The sequence below is a fragment of the Motacilla alba genome, chromosome 5 (genome assembly GCF_015832195.1).
Source record: "Motacilla alba alba isolate MOTALB_02 chromosome 5, Motacilla_alba_V1.0_pri, whole genome shotgun sequence".
In the NCBI taxonomy this organism is placed as follows: domain Eukaryota; kingdom Metazoa; phylum Chordata; class Aves; order Passeriformes; family Motacillidae; genus Motacilla; species Motacilla alba.
The window spans coordinates 2719798-2747412 of NC_052020.1; the positions used below are offsets into that span (position 1 = coordinate 2719798).

General features: G+C 41.3%; 1 protein-coding gene across 11 annotated transcripts in view; it reads right to left on the reverse strand.

Annotated features, from left to right (window-relative positions):
* NAV2 (neuron navigator 2) overlaps window positions 1-27615 on the reverse strand; it is a 373713-nt gene that overhangs the window by 163707 nt on the left and 182391 nt on the right. The window contains exon 1 of one of the 11 annotated variants that reach the window (XM_038137692.1): window positions 7607-8329. The exons of the other annotated variants lie outside the window; for them this stretch is intronic. Within the exon in view, the coding sequence (XP_037993620.1) occupies window positions 7607-7657 (51 nt within the window). The 5' untranslated portion in view covers window positions 7658-8329. Of the gene's footprint in view, window positions 1-7606; window positions 8330-27615 lie in introns of those variants that run through there. 11 annotated transcript variants of the gene reach the window in all.

A 27615-nucleotide genomic window follows, 5' to 3' on the forward strand; every position in this document is an offset into this window, starting at 1 on the left:
AAAATGTTTCCAAAGAAGGCCAGAACAGATTACTTGCTCCCCACAGACATCTCATCCTCATCAATCCCAGTATTCTGTATTGTCGACCCTCTCCTACTGTAGATGTTCCACTGCAATGCCTTAAACCAAAATCAAACAACAAATATTTCTACCTTCTGAATACTAGGGCATGTGTCACAAGAGAGCAAAGTAGCATCTGCGTGGACTTGGAAGTCTCTGCCAAAACCAAGCCACAGTCAGGTAAGCCTTTGGAAGTGCTAGCCTTTTCACATGCCCTGTACTGAATCAACTGGTGTAGAATTCTGATCTCAAATTATTTACCTGCATTGTGGTCATTAAAAAAACAAACAAACAAAAAACACCAAACAAACAAAACAAAACAACCTCCAAAGATTTCTTAAAAAAATGAAACAGCCCGTAAGGCAAATCTCTGAATGCAGAGCACAGAGGAGAAAATCCACTGCCCTACAATGCCCAACTGTTTCACAGGTGACCATTATCACATTCCAGTGTGGGCACAAGGGTGAGATGCCAGAACACTGACACCACTTCACCACTTGAAACCAGATACTCAGGAGTGCTCTAAAAGCTCTCCAGTGCTTCATTGTAAAAGATATTGATAAAAAAGAGATATACAACTATTGCTTAGTTCAGAGGCCTCGTTAAACCCTTCCCCACCAACATCATCCTCTCTCCTTCACTTTAACAGTACTCACCCTGATAAAAGTTCTGTAGGGTCGTGATTCTTAGACAAGAAGGTTAGGATGGCTATAATAAAATTAGCAGCTGCACAGATAATCTATAAGGAATTTATGTTTGTCATTTCAAAATAAAAAAGCAAATCCACTATGACAATAAACAAGTGTATTTTAAGTAAGACTTTTCAGACAGAAAGGTAACAGAAAACATCTGAGCAGTCACAGCCTCACCATGATGGCCCTAATCATGAACTATCTGCTTATAAAAGAAGAAAAGTACTGGTCACATGAGAGACTTAATCCTTACTCACATACACAATTTTTCAATTAAAGATATATTAAAACCCTTATGCAATGTGTAATGCCCTGGGAAGACTTCACCTGAAACATCTCATCTCATTCTTGCCACCTGTATTCAAGAAGGAAGAATTCAGACCAGAGATGGTACAGAAAATGACCTTGGAAATTAGGAGAAAGTCTTGTGAAAGAAAACTCTTAGAATTATGTTTATTTGAACTTCATAGTTAGAGGTTCTTTGCCCAGAAAACTGAGGAGGAGGAACAGAGCAGCCAGCAGACGTGCTGGCAACATCCCCCTGAAAGCATACAAACAGGCTGTGAGAGTCAGAGCACATGAGGCTGGAGGAGAATCAGGGGCATCTTTCCACCAAGAATGAGCACCATTGCAAGCCAAGTGGTTTTCAGATTTTATAGCCATGCAAACAATGAAATTGTTACACTAATCAGAACATTGTAACAGTAAAGTCTGACATTGATTAAAACAATAAACCCTCATTCTCACATGCTATTAAATACCATTTGCATCTATCCCTACGTGGGATGACTGCAGAGCAAGACTTTGCACAAAACCACATACAACAGGGAGTAAAAGAAATAGTAAGGCTTTTAGAAAAGTGTAGGGAATTTTTAATCATTACTCAGTGTCCTATGAGGGAAAGAAGTAAACAAACCAAAATCAAGCTGCAATCCCAAAATGCATCCTATACCAGAACAGGGATGCTTTTCTGAAGGATCACCTACCTCAAATCCCTTTCCAGTCTGTTTACTGCCATAATCCCAGAACAGAATTAAATGAGGCTCAAACCTCTACACCTGAATTCTAAATTAAGACAAACATATTAATCTGGAATATTTCAGAAAGCTTAAACCAAGCAACATACAGCATCTACGTATATTTTTAGATTGCATTTCTGAAACTCCTTAGTTAAGGATTTTTTAAATTGAAATGTGACATGCATAGGTTGTAACAAAGCGGTTATAATACGACATTTACTTATCTTGAGATATAAACATCTGAATATGCACATTAAGTCATTTTCATGTGTTTGTTTTCAACTTACTTTGATTTCTGTAATGACACCAACTCCTTAAATAACTAATACAATTTAGGATATTTAGATTTTTATAATATTTAAATATCTATGTATTGTACAGAAAAAAAATACACACTGTGCTGGGTTGTTCCTGGCATGTGTATGCACACACACAGTACTTGTATCTGGGAATTTAATTGTGTGATACAAGTGCTGTCATAAATGATCCAAGTCACTCCTAGAAGGTGTGTGGAGGCTTCCCTCTTTGAAAGAAAGCCTGTTTCAGTCCCTGCTGTGGTGATTAGAAGCACCCTGCTGTATTTTGATGTCTTTACAGAGAATACTCATATGCCCACATTGTCCTTTATTTTTTTTTCTGGTTAGGAGTGCCAAGAAAACAGATTTTTCTCTATCATGGTCAACCCAACAGCCCTTTTTTCTTTTCCGCTGATCTTTTGTAAATGATACCACAACTGTGTATAAGATTCTGGGTGAGGTTTCACCTGCCTCCTGATAGTTTCACTGCTTTCACACCTCCTTATCTCTACTGACACATGACAGGAACAGGTCTGCCTTTTGCACAGCCTTATGATGCTGCAGGTCATAGTTCTGTTGTCCTCTCCTGACTCTTTCCTGACTGATCCTCGGAAAAAGAGGTGTGCGCTCTTGCAACAACACACTATCTGCTAACGGGCTTCTGTGTCAAAAGAACATTTCCTTAGCTGTGCAATTAAACACAAGTGCAGGGAATGTATGATTACATGCAACAGCCTTTTTCAGACATATCCTAACCTATGAAACACTGATTATACTTTATTTATTTTAATCTCTGTAGAGTGCCAGCAACTAAGCCTTCGATCTAGACATCTAACAACTGGCTGAAGTTCCACACTTTCTGGCTTGGATAAGTTGGGTAACAGGCTATGATCCGATTCTGACACCAAGTCAATAGTCAGCTGCAAGATAATGCTATGGTCATTCCAATAAACTGCTTATAAGCACTAACAGAGATGGCAAAAGCTTAGGGAAGTGCAGATATTTTTTTCCTTACTTAATGAAAAGTATTGCTAAGTCAGCTAGCAAAAATAGGTCTATCAAATCATAACTTTGCAAATCTCTTTATCAGCCCAGTCAATTCTTCTCTCAGTTAAGCACTTGAAAATCTCTTCCAGAATGAAGTGTTTCTTCCAAATAAGTACGTCCCCTTTGCTGTATGCTCCACATCAGCCCAGAAGGCATATAGAGATAAGAGAATTAAAGGGAAATGTTAAATAGAAGGAGAAGTCATATATAAACAGGACTGAAATTCTACACATAAACTTTTTAACATTCTCTTCACAGAGAAAATTTTGACTTAGTTCATATTTTACAAGAATAACTTTTTCCCTCCATTTTTTTTTGCATGAACATGTTTTAAAAATCCAGAGGTTTACCCAGCTTAGGGCCTATTAACTTGTGCAAACCTCAGGTGCTGACCCAGCTGGCACCACTCACCCTGGCACATGTTCGGGGTGGTGCAGAGCAGGATTCATTACTTTTTCCCCAGCCCATATGGACATGGTCCATATCCTCCTGTACCTCCCGACCTTCAGCAGGAGCGATTTTCCCGCTCCTTGGATCTCAGGGCCTCCTATGGAGCAAGGGCAAGAATAGGAACACTAAGGGGCATCCACACCCAGAGCCTGTCTGCTGCTGTGAAAAGGAGAATTTGGTCCTGCTCAAAGGTTACAGCACAAATATAAAGTGCTCATGCAAACACACGCATCTTTCTTTTTCTCTCATGTTATTCAACATTTTCTAATCGAAGCAGAAAGTAACTATGGGGAAAGATAAGTCATGAAAAAATTATATCTGCTTAATAGTAAGTACCATTCAAATTTTTTAAACTGAAAACAGAAACAAAGCCTTCAGTTTACTCCAGCTCTGTATAATCCATAAGTTTGATCTCAAATGAGAAAAGACAAAAGCTGCAAAAGTTACAAATAAAAACCTAAAAAACCCAAAATTTTGTGCATCCATCTAAAACCTGGTTTTGAAACACTATTTTCAAAATAAAATGCTACAGTGTCTGTTGACATTACTGTGGCTCTTCAGTCAAGTTTCTTTTACTCCATTCAAAGAAACAAATCTTTTAATACAGGCTTATCCCAGGGTCATTTATTACACCATGTCAGACACAGAATGTTTCATCTTGAGAACACATACATAGGGTTTTCATTCATTAGTTTCTTACGAGCTCAAAAAAACAAATGAACAAACACACACACACATAAAAAACAAAACAAAAAACAACACAAAAACCCAACAACAAAATAAAACAAAAAACCCAAACACCAAAAAAAACCCCAATCTAACACAAACCAACCAAACCACAAAGGAAAATCCACCCTGGAAAGGTTATCTACTGCCAGTAACATAATGACAGGTTAGTTAATATGTTTTTACTGATACAACAGCAGGAAAAACCTCCCAAAAGGCTGCAACATTCTCATATTTCTATACGTTGTATACACACATTACAAGGCTGGGGGCTTGCAGGATAGGTACAGGACAATTTGAACTTGGCAGAAAGAAACAGCATCACATGCTTTTTACAACCCCTTGTGAATTCTCAAAGCCATAAAACAGTGAGTGGGAACGATCCTTGTTTTGCTTACATTAGAAAAAGGTGCTTGCATTAAGGTGTGAAGCTGACTCAGAACAGTTAAACAAAAAGGAGTGAGTCTACCCTGATATATTGTTAGTCTCAAATGTAAAATGGAAATAAAATCAAAATTAAACATTTGTTTTTAGAAACCCAGGAATAAGGAACTCTGAGGTCAAAATAATTTTGTTTATCAGCTGTGCACAAGTCACTCGGCACAAACAGGAGCAAGCTACACAATTCATTCTTTTCTCCCATAAGTTGGCAATACCTTAGCAAGTGGACATAATCTATTCAGCAAGAAAATTCTCTTGGTTACTGTCTGGCCACTCCTCTGAATGTCCAGTAATAACATCAATATGCTCCAGAGAGACTGGCAAGAAACCTGACATGATTGCCTAGGAAACATACCAACAACGAAAGCAACCTTGTATTTTGCAGCTAATTCAAGATGACAAGATGGCAGCTGAATGGATTGTATAGTGTGTGACAAAAATTAGGCCACCACCCCCCAAAATTATTCAAGGATAATGTCATGAAAAAGGAGTTACCAACACAAAGTTTCAGCAGAGTTAAGTACTTATTCCACATTGCACCCTTATGGCAACATCACAATTTTTATTTATTACAGAACTTATCTGAGTAAGTCTTGCAGGATCTGGTATTTGGAGATTCTGTGATAACAGCAGGCAGATAGATTTATCCCTGGCTGCCTGAAAAGCCCTTTATTACAAATCTGAAAAAACACTCTAAGTTCCCCTACTCTGAATCTTACAACCACCAAGTGATTTCTGCCATCACCACCCAAACCTCTCAGCAGAACGTATCTGACTTTTGTCGGCATAGTAGCCATAATCAGCTCACCCTAAGCAATGACTGACAAGCATTTTCTCATTCTTTTTTCCACAGAAACCTCAGTGGACCAAAGGAATGAGAAGGAGGAGAAGAGAAAGCAGAAAGGCAAGGTCTGAGGTATTCACTTTGACACTCACTTAGCTGAGGATTTTTTATATATATATATATATATATATATGAGAGATATATTATTACATAATTAATATTTAATAACCCTTAAATACCTAATATATATTATTTATATCTATATAATATATATATATAAATAATCCTAAGTTAAATGAGTGTCAAAGTATACCAATATCTATAATAAATATAAATGTAATATATAAATAAACTATACATATACACACACAGATATATATTAAAGCTATCTTTCCTTGATCCACTTTGTCAAGACAGATCAACCAAGGCCTCTGGAACAGTTCTGCACAAAGCTGAGCCAGAACCATACCAGGCCCCCCAAGACAGCATCCAGCAAACCACGCCAGGCAGGAGGCGGTCCCACAAGGCAAACCTCTGTAATTCCCGAATTACAGGGGCAACAAATATCAGCTGCTTGACAGGGAATGTGGGTCCAGCAGGGGTATGGGATGAAGGATTGTATCTTTTCTCTTCCTGCCCATGGAGCGGTAAATCCAACACTTTTCTTCCACTCTGAGCATCAGTTGGATTTTGTTGGACACCACCAAGTATTTGATTTCTCACATCTTCTTTTCTCTGCTTAAATTCATAGTTCAGTTCTCACAGGTGCCGGTGCTGCTTGCACAGCCCACTGGGGGCGGGTCTAAAGGCCAATGTATATGCAAAGACTTTACAATACACCTGTGGACATAAGCTCTTTCTGCTTCCTAAAGGGCTCTTTGCATATGAAAAGCGAGAGAAAGGACTCACTTTAACCTTCCTCCCAAAATACTTGGCTTCAGCTGGAACCAGGCTTGGGCAACCCCCACACAAATCTGCCAACTTCCACCGCCAGCTCACAAATTCTTTATTCCAGGGACTACTCATGCGTGAAATATCCGAAACTATCTGATCCCACGTGAAGGGCTGCTGCTGTATCCAGAGCTGAATACTCCTTCACTAACACGTGTTTATCACCTAATTCCTTGCAAGGAAAGCATGTAAAAACAGAGATTGTTACCTTACCAGTCGCGCTATAAATTTCTTTGATTGCAGAGCCTGATAGAAGAGGTGCTGGGAACCTTTAACTCCCACATGGACTTCAAAAGAGTTTTCACACATAAAGGCTAAAGGATTAGACCTGTAGCAAATCCTGCGGCTTTATTATAAATTTCTCAGGAAAATAAATCTTTCCTCTAAAAACTGTATAGAAATGTAGTTTTCTTAGTTTAAATAATCTGCCAGAGAAACAGAGAAAACACATTTAAAGCTACCATAGACAGCAACTGTCTTGAGATTCTTTACATCATATAGTTAAAAAAAAAAAAAAGCTGCTGATGAGAAGTCTAAGTTTTGATCAGAATTTATATCTTGGTATGGACAGTAATTCAAGCAGACAGGTAGATATGTGGGTTTTCTAAGCTGATTTATGCTGCAGGAATGAAGCAGCCACACACTTAAAATGTGCAGTGGGTTTTTTTACTTTTCGGGAAAGGAGAAGAAAGAAAAGGGGATGGGGGAAAGGGGAGGGGGAATTTAAAAACAAAAACTATTGAGCAAACAAAACTCCAAATGCTCCCAGGTGACAAAATTATTCCAGCAAAACTGAAAGAGAGAAAATTGCTTCCAGGAAGAAGAAAACAAGAAGAAAAACAGTAAATAAATGAAGATGAGAGGAGAGGGCTACACACATAACTGATGCTTCGGTTCTTAGTTTTAAACGAGTTTAACTACAGAGATGAAACAACAAGCAGACCTAAACAAGGCCAAGATATGACTTAATAAATAACAAAGCCGGCTGCGACTCCATAGCAAAAGAGCATCCACTTGGAGAGCACATCGGTCCAAGCACCAGCCCTGCCACCCTAGGTAGCCCTGCTCGCTAATGAGAACCGTGCAAGGGTAATTTTCCGTCCATCAGCGGCAGTCCCGGCACGTTCCCGAGGTCCTTACCAGCTTCATGGTGCTGTTGTTCTGCTCCCAGCGCCACAGCATCAAGCTCATGGTCCGGCCGGCACCTGCCGCGCCCGGGGGCTGCCCGCGAGTGTCCCCGGACGCGGCTGGCGGGGTCGGGCCCGGCCATGCCGGGGACACGCGGGGCCGGGCGGTCCCTCCGCGCCGGGGGAGGATCCTCACACCCCTCGGGGCGGGGGTGACCCCCGGCCGGCCCGGCCCGGGGAGGGGTTTAGCACAGAGGCGGGGAACTCGGGGGAATCTGAGCCCAGAAACGTTGGAAAACAGATTAAGCGAGCGCCAAGAGGCGTTTTAGCGAGATGCTTAAGGGTACCGGGCGCATTTTAAAGTAAAACTGAGTATTATAGGGGTTTCTTCCCATTTGAACAGCCTGGCTCTGTTAAAAGCACAGGTTCTGGAGCTGTCGTGTTTTATCCTCATTTGGCCCGAGCTGCTTCCACTCAAAACTGGGTTTACACTTAAGTCTGCTAGGGTGGGAAAGGACCAAGCTTGCCCTGAGTGAAAGGAAGAATATTCTGCCTTAAAAATTATTTAACAGGTGGAGCATCGCAGATCGGCTTCAGGAACATAAATAAGAGAATAGGGAGCGTGTTGAGAATAATTAGTATATCAGAGTTTGCCACATCGTATTTGAGATACAGCTCTTAAAGATCTTGGTAAATGCCAGGCTATTCCATAGGTGCTGTCTTGCACCCCTCTGAAACAGCTCCCCTGTTCTCCTGAATTACCTTGCCCGGCAAGCAGCCCAGAAAAGATACTCAGCAGTGGGAGGATTCATGCCTGCTCTTGCCCAAGATCCTGTGAAATCACCATGAAATCAGTGGGAACCACACTCCTCACCCTTCTGCTCTGCACAAGGAGCTACACCTGATAAAGGCCAGGGAAATATGGGGAATTAAAACACCTTTGAAGTAATTCCCCAGGCCACCCTCTTCGCACTCTCTCTCCAAATACAAGTTTCGATTCGCATAAAGAGAACTTTGCTGGCTGCAGGAGAGGAGGCAAGAAATTAGCACAGGCATAACCCATAGCCAATGGAACCAGAGCCCACAATATAGTTTTCTAATTGTTAAATCATTTAATAATCCAGTAAAAAGATATTAAAACTTTAAAAAAAATTAAATGGTAATTAAATGGTAATTACAATTTGGTAATTGTACTCAAAGTGATCACATTCCTATCTGAAAATTCCCCTTTTGTATGATTTTACTGGCAAGGCTGCTTCATGTATCCACTCAGTATGTTGCTGAAGAAATACAATAAATCAGTAAATTGGCATTTGAAATTCTGTAAATACCCTTCTCCATAAGAAAAAAACACACATGTCCTCTTACTGAAGTAGTTTCCCTAACAGTTATGCTTCCACAACTTGAAGATTTAATTTTTTCAGTCTGTAATTGTTCTCTTGTTCTAGTTCATTATTTTAAGTGATAACAAAGAAGGAATAATTATTGAAACAAACAATTATATATTCCTGCACTGTAAAAATAATTGCCCTACCAAGTCTGGTAGCTTGAATAGCTATGTACAGAGAAAGAGCTGCATGTTGAAAGCACTCAAAGACTTTATGCATACAGGTTACCTTTGAACCATAGAAGTAAAATCTGAATCCTCTTCTGAGTATAAAGAACACTTGTTCTTTTCCTTCAGGCCAACGTGGACCAAAGCCCTAGCACAGCCAAATCTTCCCAGCCAGCCCTCTACGTAAGCAAGTACCCTGCTGAAAGGTCATTCCTACAACACTCAGAAGAGGGGAAGGTCACAGCCCATTCCAGGGCTTGAACATAAGATGTATAGTCTTCAGGAGGGTCACAGGCTGAGACAAAAACCTGCTGACAGACTCATGAATGAGGGAATGAATGTGTGCAGTGGGAGGGAGAAGCCTGGGTGTGATGCCAGAAGGATTTTCTAAGAGCATCTCACAGCACCTTGGAGGAGCTGCCAGTGCCTCTGGCACGCTCCTTGCGGAGCTTCAGTTTGTCCCCTCCCTGCTGCTGGCCCAGAGGGAGCATTGCCAGGGCTCCCCATCGACCTGCTGGCATCTGCCTGAATATCATGACATGATGGTGTTCTGCTTCCAAAAAACACACCAGCTTCAGGCAAAAAAACCAAGGGAACTGAGACAAGCAAAGCTTTACACTTGCAGGATTACAGCCTGTACAAAGGGCCAAGACAACCCACAGAACAAGTCAGCGTTGCCTCAGACATTTCCTAAGCCTCTTAAAAGGTTGTTGATGATCTGCTCTGCTAGTTTGAACGGCCACATACTTTCATTCAACACTCAGCCTGGTGCCAAAATCAGGAATTGTAAGAAACAAAGGAGAGGCCTCAGAAAATGGCAGGTTTTTGTCTACCATCACAGGGAAAAATTCCATTTCTGGGACCCAGGGAACAGAGATAAGAGCCAAACTACCCCAGCTGCAAAAAGCAGATTAAAAGACCAGATATGGATGGAAGGACTCTCCAGCCAGCTAGTCTTGTTTCTTTGAACAGAGTTTGCTGTCTGTTTTTACATTAACTGAAGCGCGGCTCATGCTTGCGTATTTTCTCATTTTATCCCTGTTTGAGCCAGCTGAGCACACTGAATGTGGACAAAGACACATGTAATCAGCCTAAAATACTAATAAAGCAAAGCTCCTGAGGTTAAAGCGTAAGCTCTGTGCCTCCCAATCACTTTTTAAGCTAATTAATATCCTTAACTAAAATCTGTGTTGCTTTCGGATACTTTTATTCAATGGATTTTCCCAAGCCAGCCTTGATTTGGGATGAAGATCCCTTGCTGATAGTGTTGCCAGGTGTAACCAGAATTTATTTCTTCCATTAAACAGTAAGACTCTGGAGCTGCCTTTCATCTTCCTATCTCCCTTTCAGGCTCCCACAACACAGTGAAAGAGATAAGGTTAGGACTGAAGCTGGTAAAATCCATGCATGACCTCTTGCCCCCTGGCAGAATCACGGCAGGAGTTCCTCCCCCGTTGCAGTGCCCAGCTTTGCTAATGGATCCTGGAGGTGCCTTTCCCATACAATGCCCAATTTCAAAAGAGAACAAGGACCAGATATTTGCTTGTATTTGAATCCTTTAAAACCATAAAGCATTCAAGCTCTCCAAGCCTTTAATATGATCTTCAGCAACACATACATGATGACATGGGGTCAATATTAAGTTGAACCTTCAGGAAAGGACATTATTTATGGCGCTAATAGGCATCTAAACTTCCCTATTAAAGTGCTGAACAACACACTTGTTATTCACCAGCAAGGCTTCAATGACACAGAAACACGTGTCCGTAGCAAACCCCCTGCTCTAATGAGACATGATTCCAGATTCCAATGCTTTCCAAATAAAACTGCTGGAAAAACAGGAGGAAACAGGTGTTGGAAACATTATGAATGAACCCAGTGCACACAGTCCTTGTCCGTGCAACGTTTACTATTAAGAAAGCTTGGGTAAATCTGTTCAGTAATAATTCATTGTTTGCCTATGAAAAATATGTGTGCTAACAACTTGCTCTGCCGTCATTAAACAAAGCCACACTCCTGTGCTTACCCATTACTTTTGCTTTTTAAACACATCAACATTTTGCTGGGTTTTTTTTTTGTTTGGTTTTATTTGGTTTTTTGGTTGTGGTTTGTTTTGTTTTGTTTTGTTTTAATCTGGAAAAAAAGCATATTAGAGAGTTTTATTACTGCATTTCAATTCATTTTGGTCAAAAAGACTACAATCTTCTGTTCACTGAAAGCTGGAGTTTGTTGGGGTTTTTTTTTACTATATAACATATGTCTTCCTTTCATGCATTACAGAATGGAAATATCTACAAATTATAATCTTGAAAGCATCCTAGAAATCTTGAAGCTGTCAATAATGGTATTTTTGCTAAGCATGACGTGGGAGAGAACAGGAGCCTAGCTCATGGAATCATAACAGATGCTCAACCATTTTCATTCCAAAAAAGCCCTCAAAATGGTGTTGAGCAGGAGCCTCTGAATTCAACATTTTCTAAACCAGCAGAAGAGATGCCTTGCACTGAGTAACACCATTAGAGGACCCAATGAAGGAGCTGCCCACATGGTCGCTCTTGATTTTCAGCAGTTGTTGGGAGGTTCTGGAGGACACAGAGACAGCTGGTGCTGGATACCAGATCAAAGAGAATGAGATGGCCTTGATAGTCACAACCTCCCACCAGTCCCAGACAGAAGTACAAAAAGAGACAGAAACTCAATTAATCAACAGCTGAAGCAGACAGTATTATTACTGGCAAATGAGCATCCTTTCTCTGGAAAACATGTCTTGTTAAACTGGTATTTTCTGCTGAGTTCACAGGAGCTTATGAAAGTGATATCACAGATGTGATTCTGTGAGGAGGCTCTTGCCTCATTTTCACCTGGCATGAAATAATAATAACAGAATAATAACAAATCAACCCAGCAAACATCTGGTGGACTGAAAAGGAGTTAACAGGTTTAAAAATATGATATGTGAGAGATTATCCTTACAAAAATAAGCAGCTTGACTGTGTTTCACAGGAATAATTTTCAGCCCTGCTTTTCAGAGCAAGCCCTAGAAGGGGCTACAAAATTTGTTGTTGGAACATCAGTAATGGGAGACGTACATGGTAAAAAAAAGAGGAAGAAAAGAACAAGAGAAGCTCATCTATAATGACTAGAACCATGAAAAGGTGTTAACACAGCAAATGCAATCTTGTAAGAAGGAGAACCTAAGAATGTCATAGAGCAAATGACTCTCCATGGGTTCAGTGCACCAGGAGAGAGCACCACAGCCGTGATGTGCCATCAGGATGACAGGTCTGTGCTCTGGTGTAGGGGTGATGCAATACTTGCACATAAGAACGGGGGGGTTATCAAACAAGAACAGGCTTTATCACATGCTGGGTTTAATGCTGGTGGTGTAAAACAGTTCCATAGGTTGAACCTTTGGAGAGGCTCCAGAGAGGAGCTGTGAGAATGACTTAAGGACTGAAAAATGCAGATCACAAGATCCAAACAGCTCCTTTTCATTTGTCAGAGAAGAGTGAGGGCAAATATTATATCATAACATGAACTAATTAAAAAAGAATGAAAGCAAGTCAGCAGAAGTCATGTGGACTGTTTTATGGAGGAAGTCAGAGTGAATTATCACATTTATTGCTGTCTTATTTATCATCAAAAGTTATTTTTAAGTTCCCCATTAAAGTGTATCAGTCTGCCACAGATGTGTTCCGGATGACCTCGAATCTTTACTACCACCTGACTCCTGCCAGCAACCCAATGTAACATACAGCAGCTGTCAAGGATTCTAAGAAATATACAAGTAAAGGAAACATTCCTGTGTTCTATCCCAAATCCCAGTCTGCTGGTACTCAACAGCTCACCATTGCACCAAGAAATAGCTGGGTGGCCTAGGGTGACTTCATGATGCTTGTATCCCCAATCGTGTGTTCTGTTAATGCTGGATATTATATTCTCTGCCTTCAAGACTGGTTCTGAGAGCAAAGGCAGGGAGAAGAAGAAGCACAGAGTTTGTTATCAGAGACTGCACTCCTCTAAAAGCAACACTCCTCCACATTCTGCGCTGGACAGTGTTGTCTGGGCACTGACGGAGCAGAACAGAGCCTTCCTTTGCTTTTTACTTAGTTTAGCTACCTGAGGCAGAGTTTTCCCTGGACTGTTTTTTCTTCTTTCCCTTTTCTTGGAACCATTTGAACCTGCTCTGGACTGGGACCTGGGGAGCACCGAGAGCTTGCACTTTGTGGCCTACCAGGGCCTACTCTGGGCAGCAGCCTTTCCCAGCGCCGGAGGGACTGATAACAGAGCGACCACCCACAGGAGAGACCTTCTGAATTTGTCATCTCTTCAGAGTGGCCAATGAGTTTTGTCATCTGGTATTGTTCATTTTTTGTGCTGGGGAGTGCTTTGCCTGTTAAATAAACAGGTTTTTTCCACTTCTCCCCCAGGAAATTTTTCCCAAACCGGCTGGGGAGAGGGGGTGGTTGTGGGTTGGCTGGGTGTGGGTTGGCTTTCTGGGGGGGCCCCTTCTGGAGGTTTTCTCGCACATTTGCCCTAAACCAGGTCTGAGGGATTTAAAAAGAAAAATAAAAAATTCTTGATTCAGAACACAATGTGTTGGGGAAAAAAGCTGCTAAATAAAGTAACAAAATACCAGTACACTGAATATGGACTGGTTAAGCAATGCTGACAATATTAACAAGGCCACCCAGATGACGGAGAGCACTAAATTCTCACTGTGGTCCGAGGGACACAAGTGCTCAAATCGTCACTTCCACCCACCCTGGCCCCACAGTCAAAAGGTCTGAAAAGAACAGTAATCCAGGGATTATCCTTGCCGAGGAAACCTATGGGTCCTCCTCCAAAAGTCGTAGGGCAGCGTTGTCTTTGGATTGGAGCATAATCCCAGCCCACACTTCCAGCTCTATGACCTGACATGCCCTTCCCCAGTTTCCCAATATGTAAAAAATAATAGTATTGATATCAAACAAAAATAGATTGACTTATTATATTTGAGACTAATTTTTGAGTCATATTATTTTAATAGGCAGACTAAAATACAAACAGAAAAATGTTATTTGCTGTTTCTGCTGATTCTTTGCCAACTACCCTGAACAGCAAGAATTTAAAATGAACTAAGTAATTCTACTTAAGCAGATGCAGAATAGTATGAAAAAAGTGATTCAATTAGTTTGTAGACAAAGCTGCTCAGTGCTAACAAAGGGTTTCTCATTGTAACTTCTGAAACCTGTCCCACAAAAGAATTCAAAAATTAAAATTAATTAAAATTTAATTATTAATTAAAAACCAGCTGTTACTCATAGCCTTGATCAGCCACCTGGAACACTTGATAACAACTGGTATCCACCAGGTCCATTTGCCAAACTCTTTATACTTCACTTTTAATTGAAGTGGTTGCTAATTCAATAGCACAAAATTCTGTGACCCAAAGAGCCTATGTGGCAGTTTTGAGTTGAAATTTATATTATGAAATTACTTATGCATACAAATACAGAAGTACTGAAATATATAGGGACTTTATTAGGGGTGCATTTATTGGGGTGGCTTTCCAGTACCTGAAGTGAGGCTAAAAGACTGATGGAAAGAGACTTTTTGACATGGGGAAATGACTTCAAACTGAGAGTAGGTTTAGAATGGATATTAAGGAAGAAATTATTTACTGTGAGGGTGGTGAGACCCTAGCAGAGGTTGCCCAGACAAGCTGTGGCTGCCCCATCCCTGGAGGTATCCAAGGCCAGGTTGGATGGGGCCCTGAGCAATCTGGTCAGGTGAAAGGTGTCCCTGTCTGTGAGACTCTGTCCAAAATTTCTCTCATCTGCCTCATGATTCTCAGACCACAAAAAAGGATCCTTTTCGACATCCTAGTTTGGTGGGAGCTTGCCAGGGCCCCAAGACTGGAACTTGAGTTATTGTTCGCAGGTGTGTTCGTCCACCCCATGGTACACTGAACCCAGTGAAAGGAGAAAGGGCACTTTGCCCTCCTTCGCTTGCATCACTTTGCTGCAATGGCCCTGGGATTTCTCCACCTCCTAACCTGGCTGAACTCTTTCTGGAATGACCTTTTGGTGGTCTCCACAGAAGACCCTTCATCTACTGTACAACCACGGGGACAGATGGACTGAGATGGGAGAAGTTTTTTCTCCGAGGACTGAGACATGAGACCCCCTATATAGAAAAACTCCCTTTCCTCCCAAAGACTGAGACTGAAACCTCTAACCCAGGGCAGGGGTGTGTGGGGGAGGCAAGTTGCTGCAGGCGTGACCACTAGACGAAGAAGACAATGGCTCTTGCCCACTGCTGATTGTATTTGTCTCCTCCCCTTCACAATTTCCAATAGAGTTATCATAATAAAAACCCCCAGGTTAGCTTGATTTCGAGATCTCCCCAACGTGAAAGCGACTCCTCGACTGGACCTCGACTGGACCCCAAAGAACTTTGTTGTCTCTCCGTTTGGTAGCTATAACCTCCCTTTTTCTTTACCCTTTTCTTTCCATAGGCTTTCCCTCTCTTTTTCCCCAATTCCCTCCAACGCATTTTGCTGTGATTATTCAATAAAGTACACCGATTTTGATTATTATTGCAAACCCCTTGCCGCGTTGGTGTTTTGTACCCTGAGATCGATTACCGAACCATCACAAGTCCTGTTCGTAAGGACGGATTGTGACACTGTCCAGGGCAGAGGGGTTGGAAGAATCTGATCTTTAAGGTCCCTTCCAACCCAGGCCATCCTACGGCTCTCTTTTGTTGCCTTTCTGATTGCAAAGGAGTGCAACCTGGTTCCGATGAAACAGCACGGCGACCTAATCCTCACGGTCGCTCGGGCCAGTAACAAGACGCTGACACCAATGTGGTGGACGGTTAAAGGCATTTATTGCTTCATCTCGTGGGGTTATATACTCTAGGGTACTTCACTACATCAGGAGGGGGTCTTGCAACACTTCCTGGGTTAGTAGAGTGGAAAGTTACTAGCCATGTTAGTGGGGGCTACACATTCCAAGGGTGATGGCTTATCTTAGGGGATTAGGGAAGAGACATTCCTGTAACTTTCCGTAACAGCCCGAAATCTTCCGAGCGCCTTTCCCTACCTACTACACTCTTTAGAGTTGAATCCATTGAGCAGTTTGCCTGTAAAAGCTGCAGTTATTAACCTATTACTGGTGGAAGTGCCATAATCAGGTCTTCCCAAGTAATTTGATTTCAAAGATGTATTTCCAGTGTCCACAGAAGGTTCTGGATGCTGCTGTTCTCCTCACACTTAGGTTTCCAGCACTGCCTTCTGAACCTGCATCTTCATTTCTAAACAAGTAAATAAAATGCCCAGGCTTATTTTGAGTTTGTTGACTGTTGTGGTGTGTTTTGTCCTATTAGTATGATAATTGTTTGATTTGTAATGTTCTTGTGTTCTTTGGTCTCTGCCCTTTTCCCAGAACTTCCTTTACTCCCCCTTTCAGGAAATGCCAATCTCTCCCTAAAAACTGCCTTCGCTCAAGAAACTTCCTTGTCAGTTTTGTACTTCTTTAAACTTCCTAAGTTCACTGAAACTGTTCTTTTCCCTAGGGATTCTTCATTGGTTGATATTTGAATGCCTGCCTTGTTTGTTATCTCAAGTCCTCCGGATTAGTTGAATTCTGTATCCTCCCCTGTGACCCTCCCTCAGTATATAAGCTATTGTCTGCCCCGAGATCCGGGTCCTGGAGAAGCCAAAAGGAGAACTATAACATCAAATAAACTTATCCCAGGATCCGTGACTGCTGGCTTTTGTTTTTGCGCTGTGCCTTCCCTGGCAGCTGGGGATCAGCGGAGCAGAGAGAGGACTGTAGCCTGTTACCATCTAGCCAGGACAACCTACAGCTGACAATGGCATGGAACATGCTAATGGATTATTAAGGGTCATGCCATTAGTTTTTTGTTGTTTATTAGAACACCAGCTTTGAAAGCTTCCATGCTTTGCTCATGGCATGGCTCTGGGTCAGAGGCTGATTTCACGAACATGGGCAGCCCTGCACAGCTCCCCTTGCTGTTCCTCCTGAACCCAGAGGTGGGAGGGAGCTGCTGCCAGCCCCACAGAACCACCTTCTGTGTGCCCCCCTGAAGGCACAGATGACTTCAGGGATGGACCATTTCCCCTTCCGTCATCAGCCATAATCAGCTCCCTGAAGGCAGCAATCTGGAGATATAAACATAGGTTATGAAATGCAGTCCAGTATTTTCATGATAAATGCTTCTTACTCTGGAAGAGCTGGTCAAAGACCAACACCACTGGGGACAGCAGAGCTGAGGTAGATCTCACCTCTTACCCAAAATGGCTGGGGACATGGAGAAGAAAAGCTCTTAGAGCAGGCTTGTAACTAGAGCAAGGCACATTGCCAGAGGCTGCACAGGAAGAGCTGGTTTTGAAAGCCCACACATTATAAATTAATGCACACGTGAAAACAGAGGAAAATCCCTGCTAGGGATGCCTAAGTACCCAAGTTGGATGACCAACAAGACTCTCCTCTCTCTCCTCAATAAATTCACATTTCATTCAGCAGCCCAACCAAAATTGATTTTTAGTCTCCATAAGAGTTCCGTTGCCTCAGTGAGCTTTCTACTTGAGCTGAGAAATTAAACTATAGTGAGAAACTGAGAAACACTTGTTTGTTGTCTTTTGACATTTCCTAAATGACATTCTTTTGACATTTTCCTAAAATTTGCCTCCTTTTTTTTTTTTTTTAGTTATTATTTCAAATATTATCCTTTCTGCTTGCTTTCAATTTTTCTTTCAGTTTTCATCCTGCCACATCATCAACGTTGTCAGTTAGGGGGAAAAAAAATCGAGATGCATTCAAGCTCAAAAGAGTTTGCAGCAGTCTAAAAGTCAACTAAAGATATTACTTAGCTAGTTTTTATCTACTCTTTCCCTGTACTCTGAAATTAAGGACAGAAACAGAAATAGTAATAACAAAAAATAAATGAAGATGCTGATATTCATCATGAAAGACTGCTCTAGGCTGTATTAAATATAAATGCAAATTCTTATTCACAATGCTGGATACAGACAGCCAAAACTTAACATATTTGTGCTATTTTAAAAGAAAGAGCTTCCACTAAAGGGTAAACAAATTATGAGCTGCCTCAGATGGGGGTTCTGAAAACAGGTTTATCTAAGAAAAGCTTTTCTAGTCCCTGGAGTTGATATCCAATTAATGCCTCTGGTATTCTAAAAGCATTATCACTCTCTTAAAAATAAACATAAAAATTCTGCTAACAAAACTTGGTTTGTGTTTTTGATGGATTAGTAAAATAGCACAGAGCTATGAATATAGGTTTTTACTTTAATATTATTTTCCCACATATTATCTTCATCAAGGATTACTCCCATGGCTTACTGGCACTGTTATTCTTCTGTACCTCAAAATATGAGACAAACAGAAAAATATATATCAATAAAAAGAAACTACAGCATGCCCCACTGTAAACAACCAGAAGCATTTTGCTGAGTTCACCTTATATTGCACTAATGAACAGAGCACATCCTCACCCCATAAATGTCAAAAAGAGTTTTATTACCATTCAAATCACTCTAAGAATTGGACTGTATTCCCATGATGGGGCAAAAGATTGGCCCAATCTAGACTATGACCTACAGCCCAATCTGACTTGAACTAAATAATTAGCATTTACTAAGATAACTCAGTTATCAGCCTCAGTTTGAGATGCCTGCCTAAGAGTATACCATCAGCATTTTGACTGGGATTCACTTAAACTGTTAATAGGTTTTCAGCTACAAAGTTATATTAGAATACCAGGCATATTTCCCCCTACTTGGACTATTTCCTATCACTTTTGTGTCTAGCTTATATCTCAGTACTAAAAATTATTGCTGGCCTGTTCTCAATGTACCTTAATATCATAACTAAAGGAAAAAAAAAGAAAAATCCAATTAAGATTTATGGGATCTGACTCTTCTTTGCCTTTTAATCTTTAATACTCAACTAGTGTAACTAGCAATTACATAAGCTGCAAGGTATAAAAGAATCAGACCTGTTTGATTACATGAAATTAAATATTTCTCATTTTTATTAAGCATTCTTTCACGGGTGTCAGGCCATGCCCCAAAGAGGAGATTCTAATACTGCTTTAAAGCTATTTAGAGATTTTAAAATAGTGTCAAACTATGCTCTGAATGTCCTAAAATGTGGTAGTTGTGAGCCCAAAGTTATTTTCAGAGGCAAGGAGCCTCTGAAAACAAGGTTGGTTTCTAACCTCTAGTCTGGTTACACAGAGTTCAAATCACAGACCAAGGGAAATAAAAAAAAAAAAAAAAAAAGAAGACTCACTGCTACTGTTACAGCACTTCACTAGGTACTAGGGTGAATAGGAAAAATAAAATTAACTTGAGAACAAGCTATTATTAGTTTTCTTCTGCAGATAAATATTATTAATGCTGCTTGGTTTACTCTCCAAGCACTTGGCCCCAAAGAAGCAGCACTGCACTGATCTGTGCCTTGGAAACTTTGAAGTTTGGTTCATCCAAGTCCCAAGAACAAGAAAGAGAAGAAGGAGGGAAGAGAGCGATGTAAAAAGAGACATCTGCCTGAGGATGTTTTCCAAAAACTGCATGTCCTGTTCATATGGTTTGGGAATACATTGTCCTTTTGTCACAGACACAGAGCATTCCTGGACAATAAAAAGTTGGGGACCTCTTTGTGTGAATTGAACAGGGCAGGTCAGACTGTCTGAGCTGGGGATGGCAGGCTTTGTCTCCACCCAAAACATTCAGTCAGATATTGTTCCCTTATGTTAAGTGTGTTTAAATCTAAAGGGCGAGCCCAACAAAAGTGTCCTTAAGTTCATTTCAGTCCACTTTTACCTGTCACTAAGAGCCAACTCAGCTAAACCCCTCACCTTGTAGCATCCTCTGAGCACAGCCCAACAGCACCAGGGTGACTCTTATTTGTGCCAGGGGGTGCCTGCACTCTACTTACTGCCTACCTGAGAAGCTCCACACTCACCAGGGCAGTAAAACACACCTAAAACCCATCCTGAACCAGCTCCAGCAACCACCTTCATGTCACCACCTTTTACCTGCTGCTTCCGGGGGAGCAGAACCTTGGATGAAGGACACCAAGGAGTCCACCAGAGGACTGGGAAGAACAATGATCTTTAAAGACCTTTTGGTGTGCTGGCAGAACCACAGAAAAGACTGAAAATGTTCAATTACAAAGTCCTTGCAAAAAAAAAAAAAAAATCCAAAAAACTACACCTCAAATTCAATATATTTCCTTTCATCCCTTTTCACTGCACATTACAACTAGGGATCAGTGTAAGCAATATTTGTGCCACTGTGATCCAATTCATTTTCCAAATACTGTGAGGATTAAGCACATATGAACCAGAAAGAAAGAAAAAACAAACCAACCATCACACATGAGAAATAAGGTCTGGATTCCATTTAAAGGAATATTAATAACTGAAATTCTTAACAAGTGACTGACAAAAATTGTTCCGCTTCCTGCTGGTTTAACTGCTTCTAGGCAAAATTATGATTACTGCTAATAAGCCTAGAAATCTAATAAGCCTTAATAACAATACAGAACAGCAAGTCACAAAACAACTATACTTTGCAGTCAGAATGGTTCTGCTGCAGCCAAAAATACAATGTGAATGTGGCTTGAAAGAGCCAAGTGAAATTAGCGCTTGATATTCATGGGGGAAGGGACTTCACACACAAGGGCACCATTTAGTCATATTTCAGATCCTGTTCAATTGGCTCACACTACCATATTAACTGGAAATCCAAAGATGATAGCTATTAGGACAGTGTAGCTGCTCTGGAAATATTTTTCCTCCATTAAAATTATTTTTCTTTCATTATGAAGGATCGTGGTTTGGATTGGAAGGGACCTTAAAGACCATCAAGTTCCAACACCTCTGCCATGGGTAGTGACAATTTCCACTAGGCCAGCTTGCTTAAAGCCTCACCAACCTGGCCTTCAACACTTCCAGGGAAAACTTCCAGACCTGACAACACAATGGAGATTTTTTTCAGCCATAATTCCAAGAAAATGCTTGTGAATTTAATGGATTTACATCTTCCCCCCAAAATTAGAGAGAGTTTTGTGGCACAGTTCATGGCAGCTACAAGAGAGGGAAAGAGACTTTTAGGTCAGACCCCTACCACAGGTCAGATCAAATTTCCATGTGTGACAAAGCTGATCTTAGCTCCAAAGTGCTGCCTGCAAGGTTCACAGCAAATAACCTACGCCAGTTCTCCTCTGAAAAACATTATAAAGCTCTGAAATGCTGCAGCAGATGCATATGCTTTCTAGAGACAGAGAATCTACAGATTAAGCTACAGAATGTGGCTTTGTCACTGAACAGGAGGGGCTGAACAGTGATCTGCTTTTTTACTTGGTAACTACAACTTAATCTGTAGTCCCCTGCTAAAGGGATTGCAATAAAACTCTTTGTAATGAAAGGACAATTAAGTCATACTATGTACAAAAAGTCATCATTTGATAATGATCCATTAATTTCAGCAAGATAGGACACTAATCACTTATGGTAATCAAATTTGCCCTGGTAATGCAGTGACTGAACTCTGCTGCAGCAATTCAGAGATGTTCATTAGTTGTGCACCCAGATGCCACCAGATCACAGCCTGTCCCTGACGAAAACACTCTTGAGGCTGGGAGGACATCACATTACCTCCTGTTCCATTTTTGGACCAGAAAAGGCAGATTCTGGATTCATCAGTCATTGCATGAGTTTCCAGCCACACAAGTACTGATGTCTGGCAATTCAGAATATGATGATGCTCAAAGAAAGGCTCAATTACATATTTTTTTACAACATCATCTATTCCTGAAATAAATGACAGTCATAAAATACTGCGGGTTTTTCCGACATTGAAGGAATTATCTTTAATAAAAGCATATCCATAATAAATCTAATCCATATCCAGTGGCTACTTAATCCCATGCAACTCATCCGGGAAAGCAAAGGAAAATTAGGTGTACTTTGGTTCTGTCCAGCACCACCAGGTGGCAATAGCAGCCCAGCTAACCCATCCCACAGCACATCAGCAGCACCAAATGCTCTATTCCCCTTTTCCCTTTCACTCAGCCCTACTCTGAGCTTTTTATAACTTAAACTCAGCGTCAGACTAAACATTTATAATAAAAAGGACACCTACTCCTGTTTCATGAGCTAGTCCAAAGACTGGGTCCAACCTAAGCAGCTCCCAGGAACCCATGACTGACACTTCCAATCTGGCAAATCCTGCTGTCCTTGAGCTAAAGGCGCAGCTGTCTCATTCAGATATCCATCACATTCACTTGATTTCTGCAAAATGACGCCCCTCCGATGTATTTCGGCTCAAAGAGGGAACAGCATGCAAGACTCCACTCATTCCCTATGGAAACACTGCATATATGCCCCAAACCACATGATATACGGAAAAGCAGGAGAAAGAAAAACACTTTTTAATAACCTGGAAATGACAGAAGTACATCAGGCCTGGATTTGAACAGAAAGTTAGATCCAAAAAGTGGTTTATATTTTTCAGACTTCAGCAAGTTCTTCATATAAGTGAGTTAGGACTGTATGGTCTTGCTTTACCAGTCATCTTAAGTTCAAGCAAGAGGCAGAGGTGGCTTGGTGCATGGAAATCAATTGCCATTGTAAACACAAGTTGCAGACATCAACCACACTGAATGATGATGCTGTAATTCAAAGAGCAATCTGGCTTAATCCAGTATTCCAGGACTACAGTTTCTAAACTTCTCAACAGTCTAGTACTAAACAGATTAGTGGGGTTTTTTTGTTTGTTTGTTTTTTTAATGGAGCTGTATGAAAAACATAATCCTAGGTAAATTCATATATAAAGTTACATCTCTGATCTGACCTCACCAGTATCCTTTCTGGAATTACAATATGGTAAGCAAAAATGAGTAACTGATCTATACCTCCTTTTCAGACTTACAGTTTTAAGTGCTCAATTACCTCAGACCACCAGGAACTTCCAGCTCTAGCCCTAGAGATCAGCATTCCCTCCCTAACTGCCATACTTCTGGCCTGCAAGGATTCACCCACTGACCTAAGTCAAAAACTATTTTATATGACCCTAAAGGAAAACCTGGAATAATTTCCATTGTAACCACTGTTCTCTACTACAATTTTCTGTTAAAAGAGCTTTTTAATCAAAAGGCTCATCCCTGCACTGGAAAAGGAAATGTGACTGAAGGTGGTAGAAAAAAAAAGAGGAAGGGGAATTACGTTCTCTTGGCTTCCACCCATCACTGTAGACTTCTAAAACTGAGTGTGTTCATGCTTAGGATGGATTTGTATTCTGATAGTCAAAACCCACAGCATCTTCTTCTCAGAGGAACACCTGCTCAAATGTAAGTTACACACTAAGACTTTTTGTCCCAAATTGCTTTGATCTTTAATTGCAGTTCCAGTATTGTCTGTATGTCTATTCATAAAGCTAAATTATGACTTGAACTGCAAAATTCATTCTAGCTCCTTCAGAATTTGAAACACTAAATCAGAATGTGAAATTGGCTCCTGCCTCCAGCTGCAGTATATTTCTTATTTCTCATTTTCACCCATACTCATTGGAAACATAGTTCAAATGACAACCTGAAAATTGGTTTTAATCTCAACTAGTACATGGAGGTTCCTCCTCCCTGCCTTTTCGTTCTTTACATCCCATAAGCACCCAAAACAATGACACGTAGAGTGGCAGGAGATGAGACAAATACCCCTCCAAAGTACCACATATCTGAGCAACAGGTGTCAAGCACTGCACCACTCCAGAGAGCATGGCAAGAGCTTCCCAAGGGAGAGTTCTGCTCATCAAACCTGACTTCCTTTTATGACAGGGTAACCCACCTGGTTGATCAAGGGAAGCCAGTTGAAGTAATCTTTTGGGATTTCAGTAAAGCTTTCAATAGGTCCTCTCAGAGTGACCTTCTGGACAAAAGCATCATGAGGTGGGTGAGCAACTGGCTCACAGGTTAGCTGCAAAGGGTGGCAACAAATGGGGTGGCATCAGACTTTCGCTAATCTTAGGCCCTGTGCTCCTCAACATCTTCACTAATGACTTGGATGTAGGACTCAAAGGAATACTAAGCAAGTTTGCAATGATACAAAACTGGAAGGAGCCTGCAGGGAGGCCCTGTAGAGAGATCTGGACAGATGAGAGGACTGGGCGATCACCAACCACATGGAGCTCAGCAAAGTAAAGCGCCAGATTCTGCACTTGGGATGGGGCAGCCCTGAATGTACAGAGAGACTGGGGAATGAGACACTGGAAAGCAGTGCCACAGAAAGGGACCTGGAGGTCCTGGTTAATGGCAAGCTGAGTATGGGTCAGCAGTGCCCTGCAGCCTGGAGGGCCAGCCCTGTCCTGGGGTACATCAGGCACAGCCTCGCCAGCCAGGCAAGGAAGGGATTGTTCCCCTCTGCTCTGAGCTGGAGGAGTCTCCCCTCGAGTGCTGGGGCAGTTTTGGGCACCACAATGCAAAAAAGACATGAAGCTGTTAGTGAGTGTCCAGAGGAGGCCACGAGGATTGTGAAAGGCCTTGAGGGGAAGCCATATGAGCAGTGGCTGAGGGCACTGGGTCTGTTCAACCTGGAGAAGAGGAGACTGAGGGGAAACCTCATCACAGTCTTCAACTTCCCTCTGAGGGGAAGAGGAGGGGCAGGCATTGATCTCTGCTCTGCCACAGGTGACAGGACCTGAGGGAATGGCCTGAAGTTGTGTCAGGGCAGGTTTAGGTTAGGTGTTAGAAAAGGCTCTTCACCCAGAGGGTGGTTGGGCACTGGAACAGGCTCCCCAGAGAAGTGGTCAGAGCACCAAGCCTGGCACAGCTCAAGAAGCACTCTCAGGAACCTGGTGTGATTCTTGGGGTCCTGTGCAGGGTTGGGAGTTGGAACTTGATGATCCTTTTGGGTCCCTTCCAACTCAGCATATTCTGTTATTCTGTGAAACAGGCTGACCAGAGAGGTCATGGACTGTTCCCCTCCAGAAGTATTCAAAACCCACCTGGACACGTTCAGGTGTAATCTGCTCTCTGCCTTGGCAGAGAAGGTGGACTGGATGATCTTCCTTCCAATCTTAACTATTCTGTGATTCTGTGATAAAAAGACCACATAAGTCAGGCTTTGTTCTGTGTTCAAATTTACAGAGCTAAATGCAAAGCCAACCTGCAGTAGCTCTAGATCTCTGGAAAAGAAGCTATTTTTAAAGAGCAGTAGCAATGCAGACTGCATAAATTAGCATAATCTCAGCCTTCACAGATAGTTCTCAGCTGTTTTACATACTACAAATCAACACCCTGCAGATTCTTCACTTTATACTAACATGGTCAGTCATGCATTTCACGAGGCTTAAAATCTCCTTTTTTCATCCTACAAAATCTCAACGGCCTTTTTTTTACATTCTTCTTTTCCTTTTCAGAGCAGTACTATCAAAGCCTCAGGTTCCATTACAAATCTCACAAGGTTTCATGTATAACTGGTGGTTCTGTGGATGCCTAAATGCAGGACATCCTCTTATTTTCTCAGCTGATGATTTTTTCCTCATGGGCAGATGGCATAGAAGTGGAGTGCAGATGGAAACCCACAGTCCACAAATTCCTCATTATAATTTGAAATAGTGCTAGCAGCTCTTCGATTCTCATCTTCTCTTCAAATTATTTTCAGCAATAAAGGACGAACTGCTGTTTTCAGAAGGCACAGCCAAAAGTAATGATATCTATTTATAGCTGAGAACCTTCTAACAATGTGACTTCTCTTCTCACGGGTTTTATTAAAATCTATAAATCGTCACTGAAAAGGACTTCAAATCGAGTTTCTCTTGCTTTGATTCAAGTATTACCTTAAGAAGAAAGGTCAATAAGAAAATAACAGATCATACATGCACGAAGGTTTAGAAGTCCCCACAGTTAGCTATTTAAGGTAATCCACGACTCCAGGTATCACTTTACCTGAGCTGCTTGGAATTATAATGGATTTATCTCTGCAGAACAGCTGTGAGATAAGGGAGCTGCCGGTGATAAACTGCAGCAGGCAGCAAGGAGGCGACAACGATGCTGATGGCCTGTGGCTCACAGACTGACCCTGCATCCTCCATGCCCTTTAGGACTGAATCCCCTCCTGGCAGAAAGGCGGCTCAAAATGAGAGTGCAATAGAAACTAGTCTTATCATTTCTTCAAGCTGTTTCACAGCATGTCCTGTCTGCTGGAAATGACCTTCCTAACATTCCGATCAGTTGGAAAAGTCCTAAGAACAGCAAAATAAAAATATCTATGGTGGAAAATAGCAAGGAATGAAAAATAATAAGAATTAGAGGTCAAGCTTGGATCTCTGAAAAGTTTGTATTGACCAATGGAAAAGCATTAAAATAACTAAACTTATCCCTTAGCTATAAAAAGAAAACAAACAATACTTGAGACTCCCAAGTGACATGGTTGGTGAGGATTTACAAACTCACAGACAGCTCTCTCACACAGCATAAATGAAAAGCTAGCTAATTTGTTCCTGTTCCAGAAACCTGGAGTCAGACTTGATAAACACAAATAGCCTCTTTTGTTCCAAGTTTTGACCTGATGCCTGACAACCAATTATTAAACCACACTGCTCTACCTCAGCTAGAAAGAAACCTTCTAAGCTGTCTCACAAAATAGTTTCTGTCTATTTAAAAGATGGAAACATGTTGCTTAACTGTATTTCTCAGATGGCTGAATTTATTTGCATGTTATATATCAAAAACATTCAGATGTTCAACCTAGGTGAGATATACATACTCTACAACCTAAATAATTTGCCTGTATAATGCAGGGCTACAATCTTCCTCAGCATGCAGGCATGCTAATGATCTTACACAGGGACAACAGAAGATGAAAAAATAAAATATTTCATCACCAAAGACAATTTATCTTTCCTGCATTCATGGAAGAACATTATGGGAGGTCATCTTCTTAGAGGTTTCCCTTTCACAACAAAAAAAGGCAATAATCAGTTTTCGTTAGGGAAGTCTTGTCCTTTCTCCTGCACCCCATGACTTTCCTGTCCTATCCACCAAACATAGCACTGATATCAACCAAATTATTGTCTACCACAAAGGTTTATAAAGGGTAATAGAAACGCTCAAATTTGAGATGCAGCCCTTAAGGACTTACTAGTGTCAAAAGAACCAGCTTAATGGCTTGCACTTGAAACTGATCAGGGTCTTCAAAAGTGACCATTTGAAACTGTTGTTTCAATAGAAAACTCAGCTCAAGTTCGACAGAATAAAGAATTTCCAGAAAAGGAGAACGCTCCACTGTAAGTGCCTTGAGGAAGCCCTGATTCTGTGAAATCCATCAATATCTCACAACTCATCCAAAGGCACGTTTAGAATCTTTGGCATAAGAGGCTGATCACCCAGGGAAAGGCAAAGAGAATTTTGGCAGAGGATGAGATACTGTGCCAG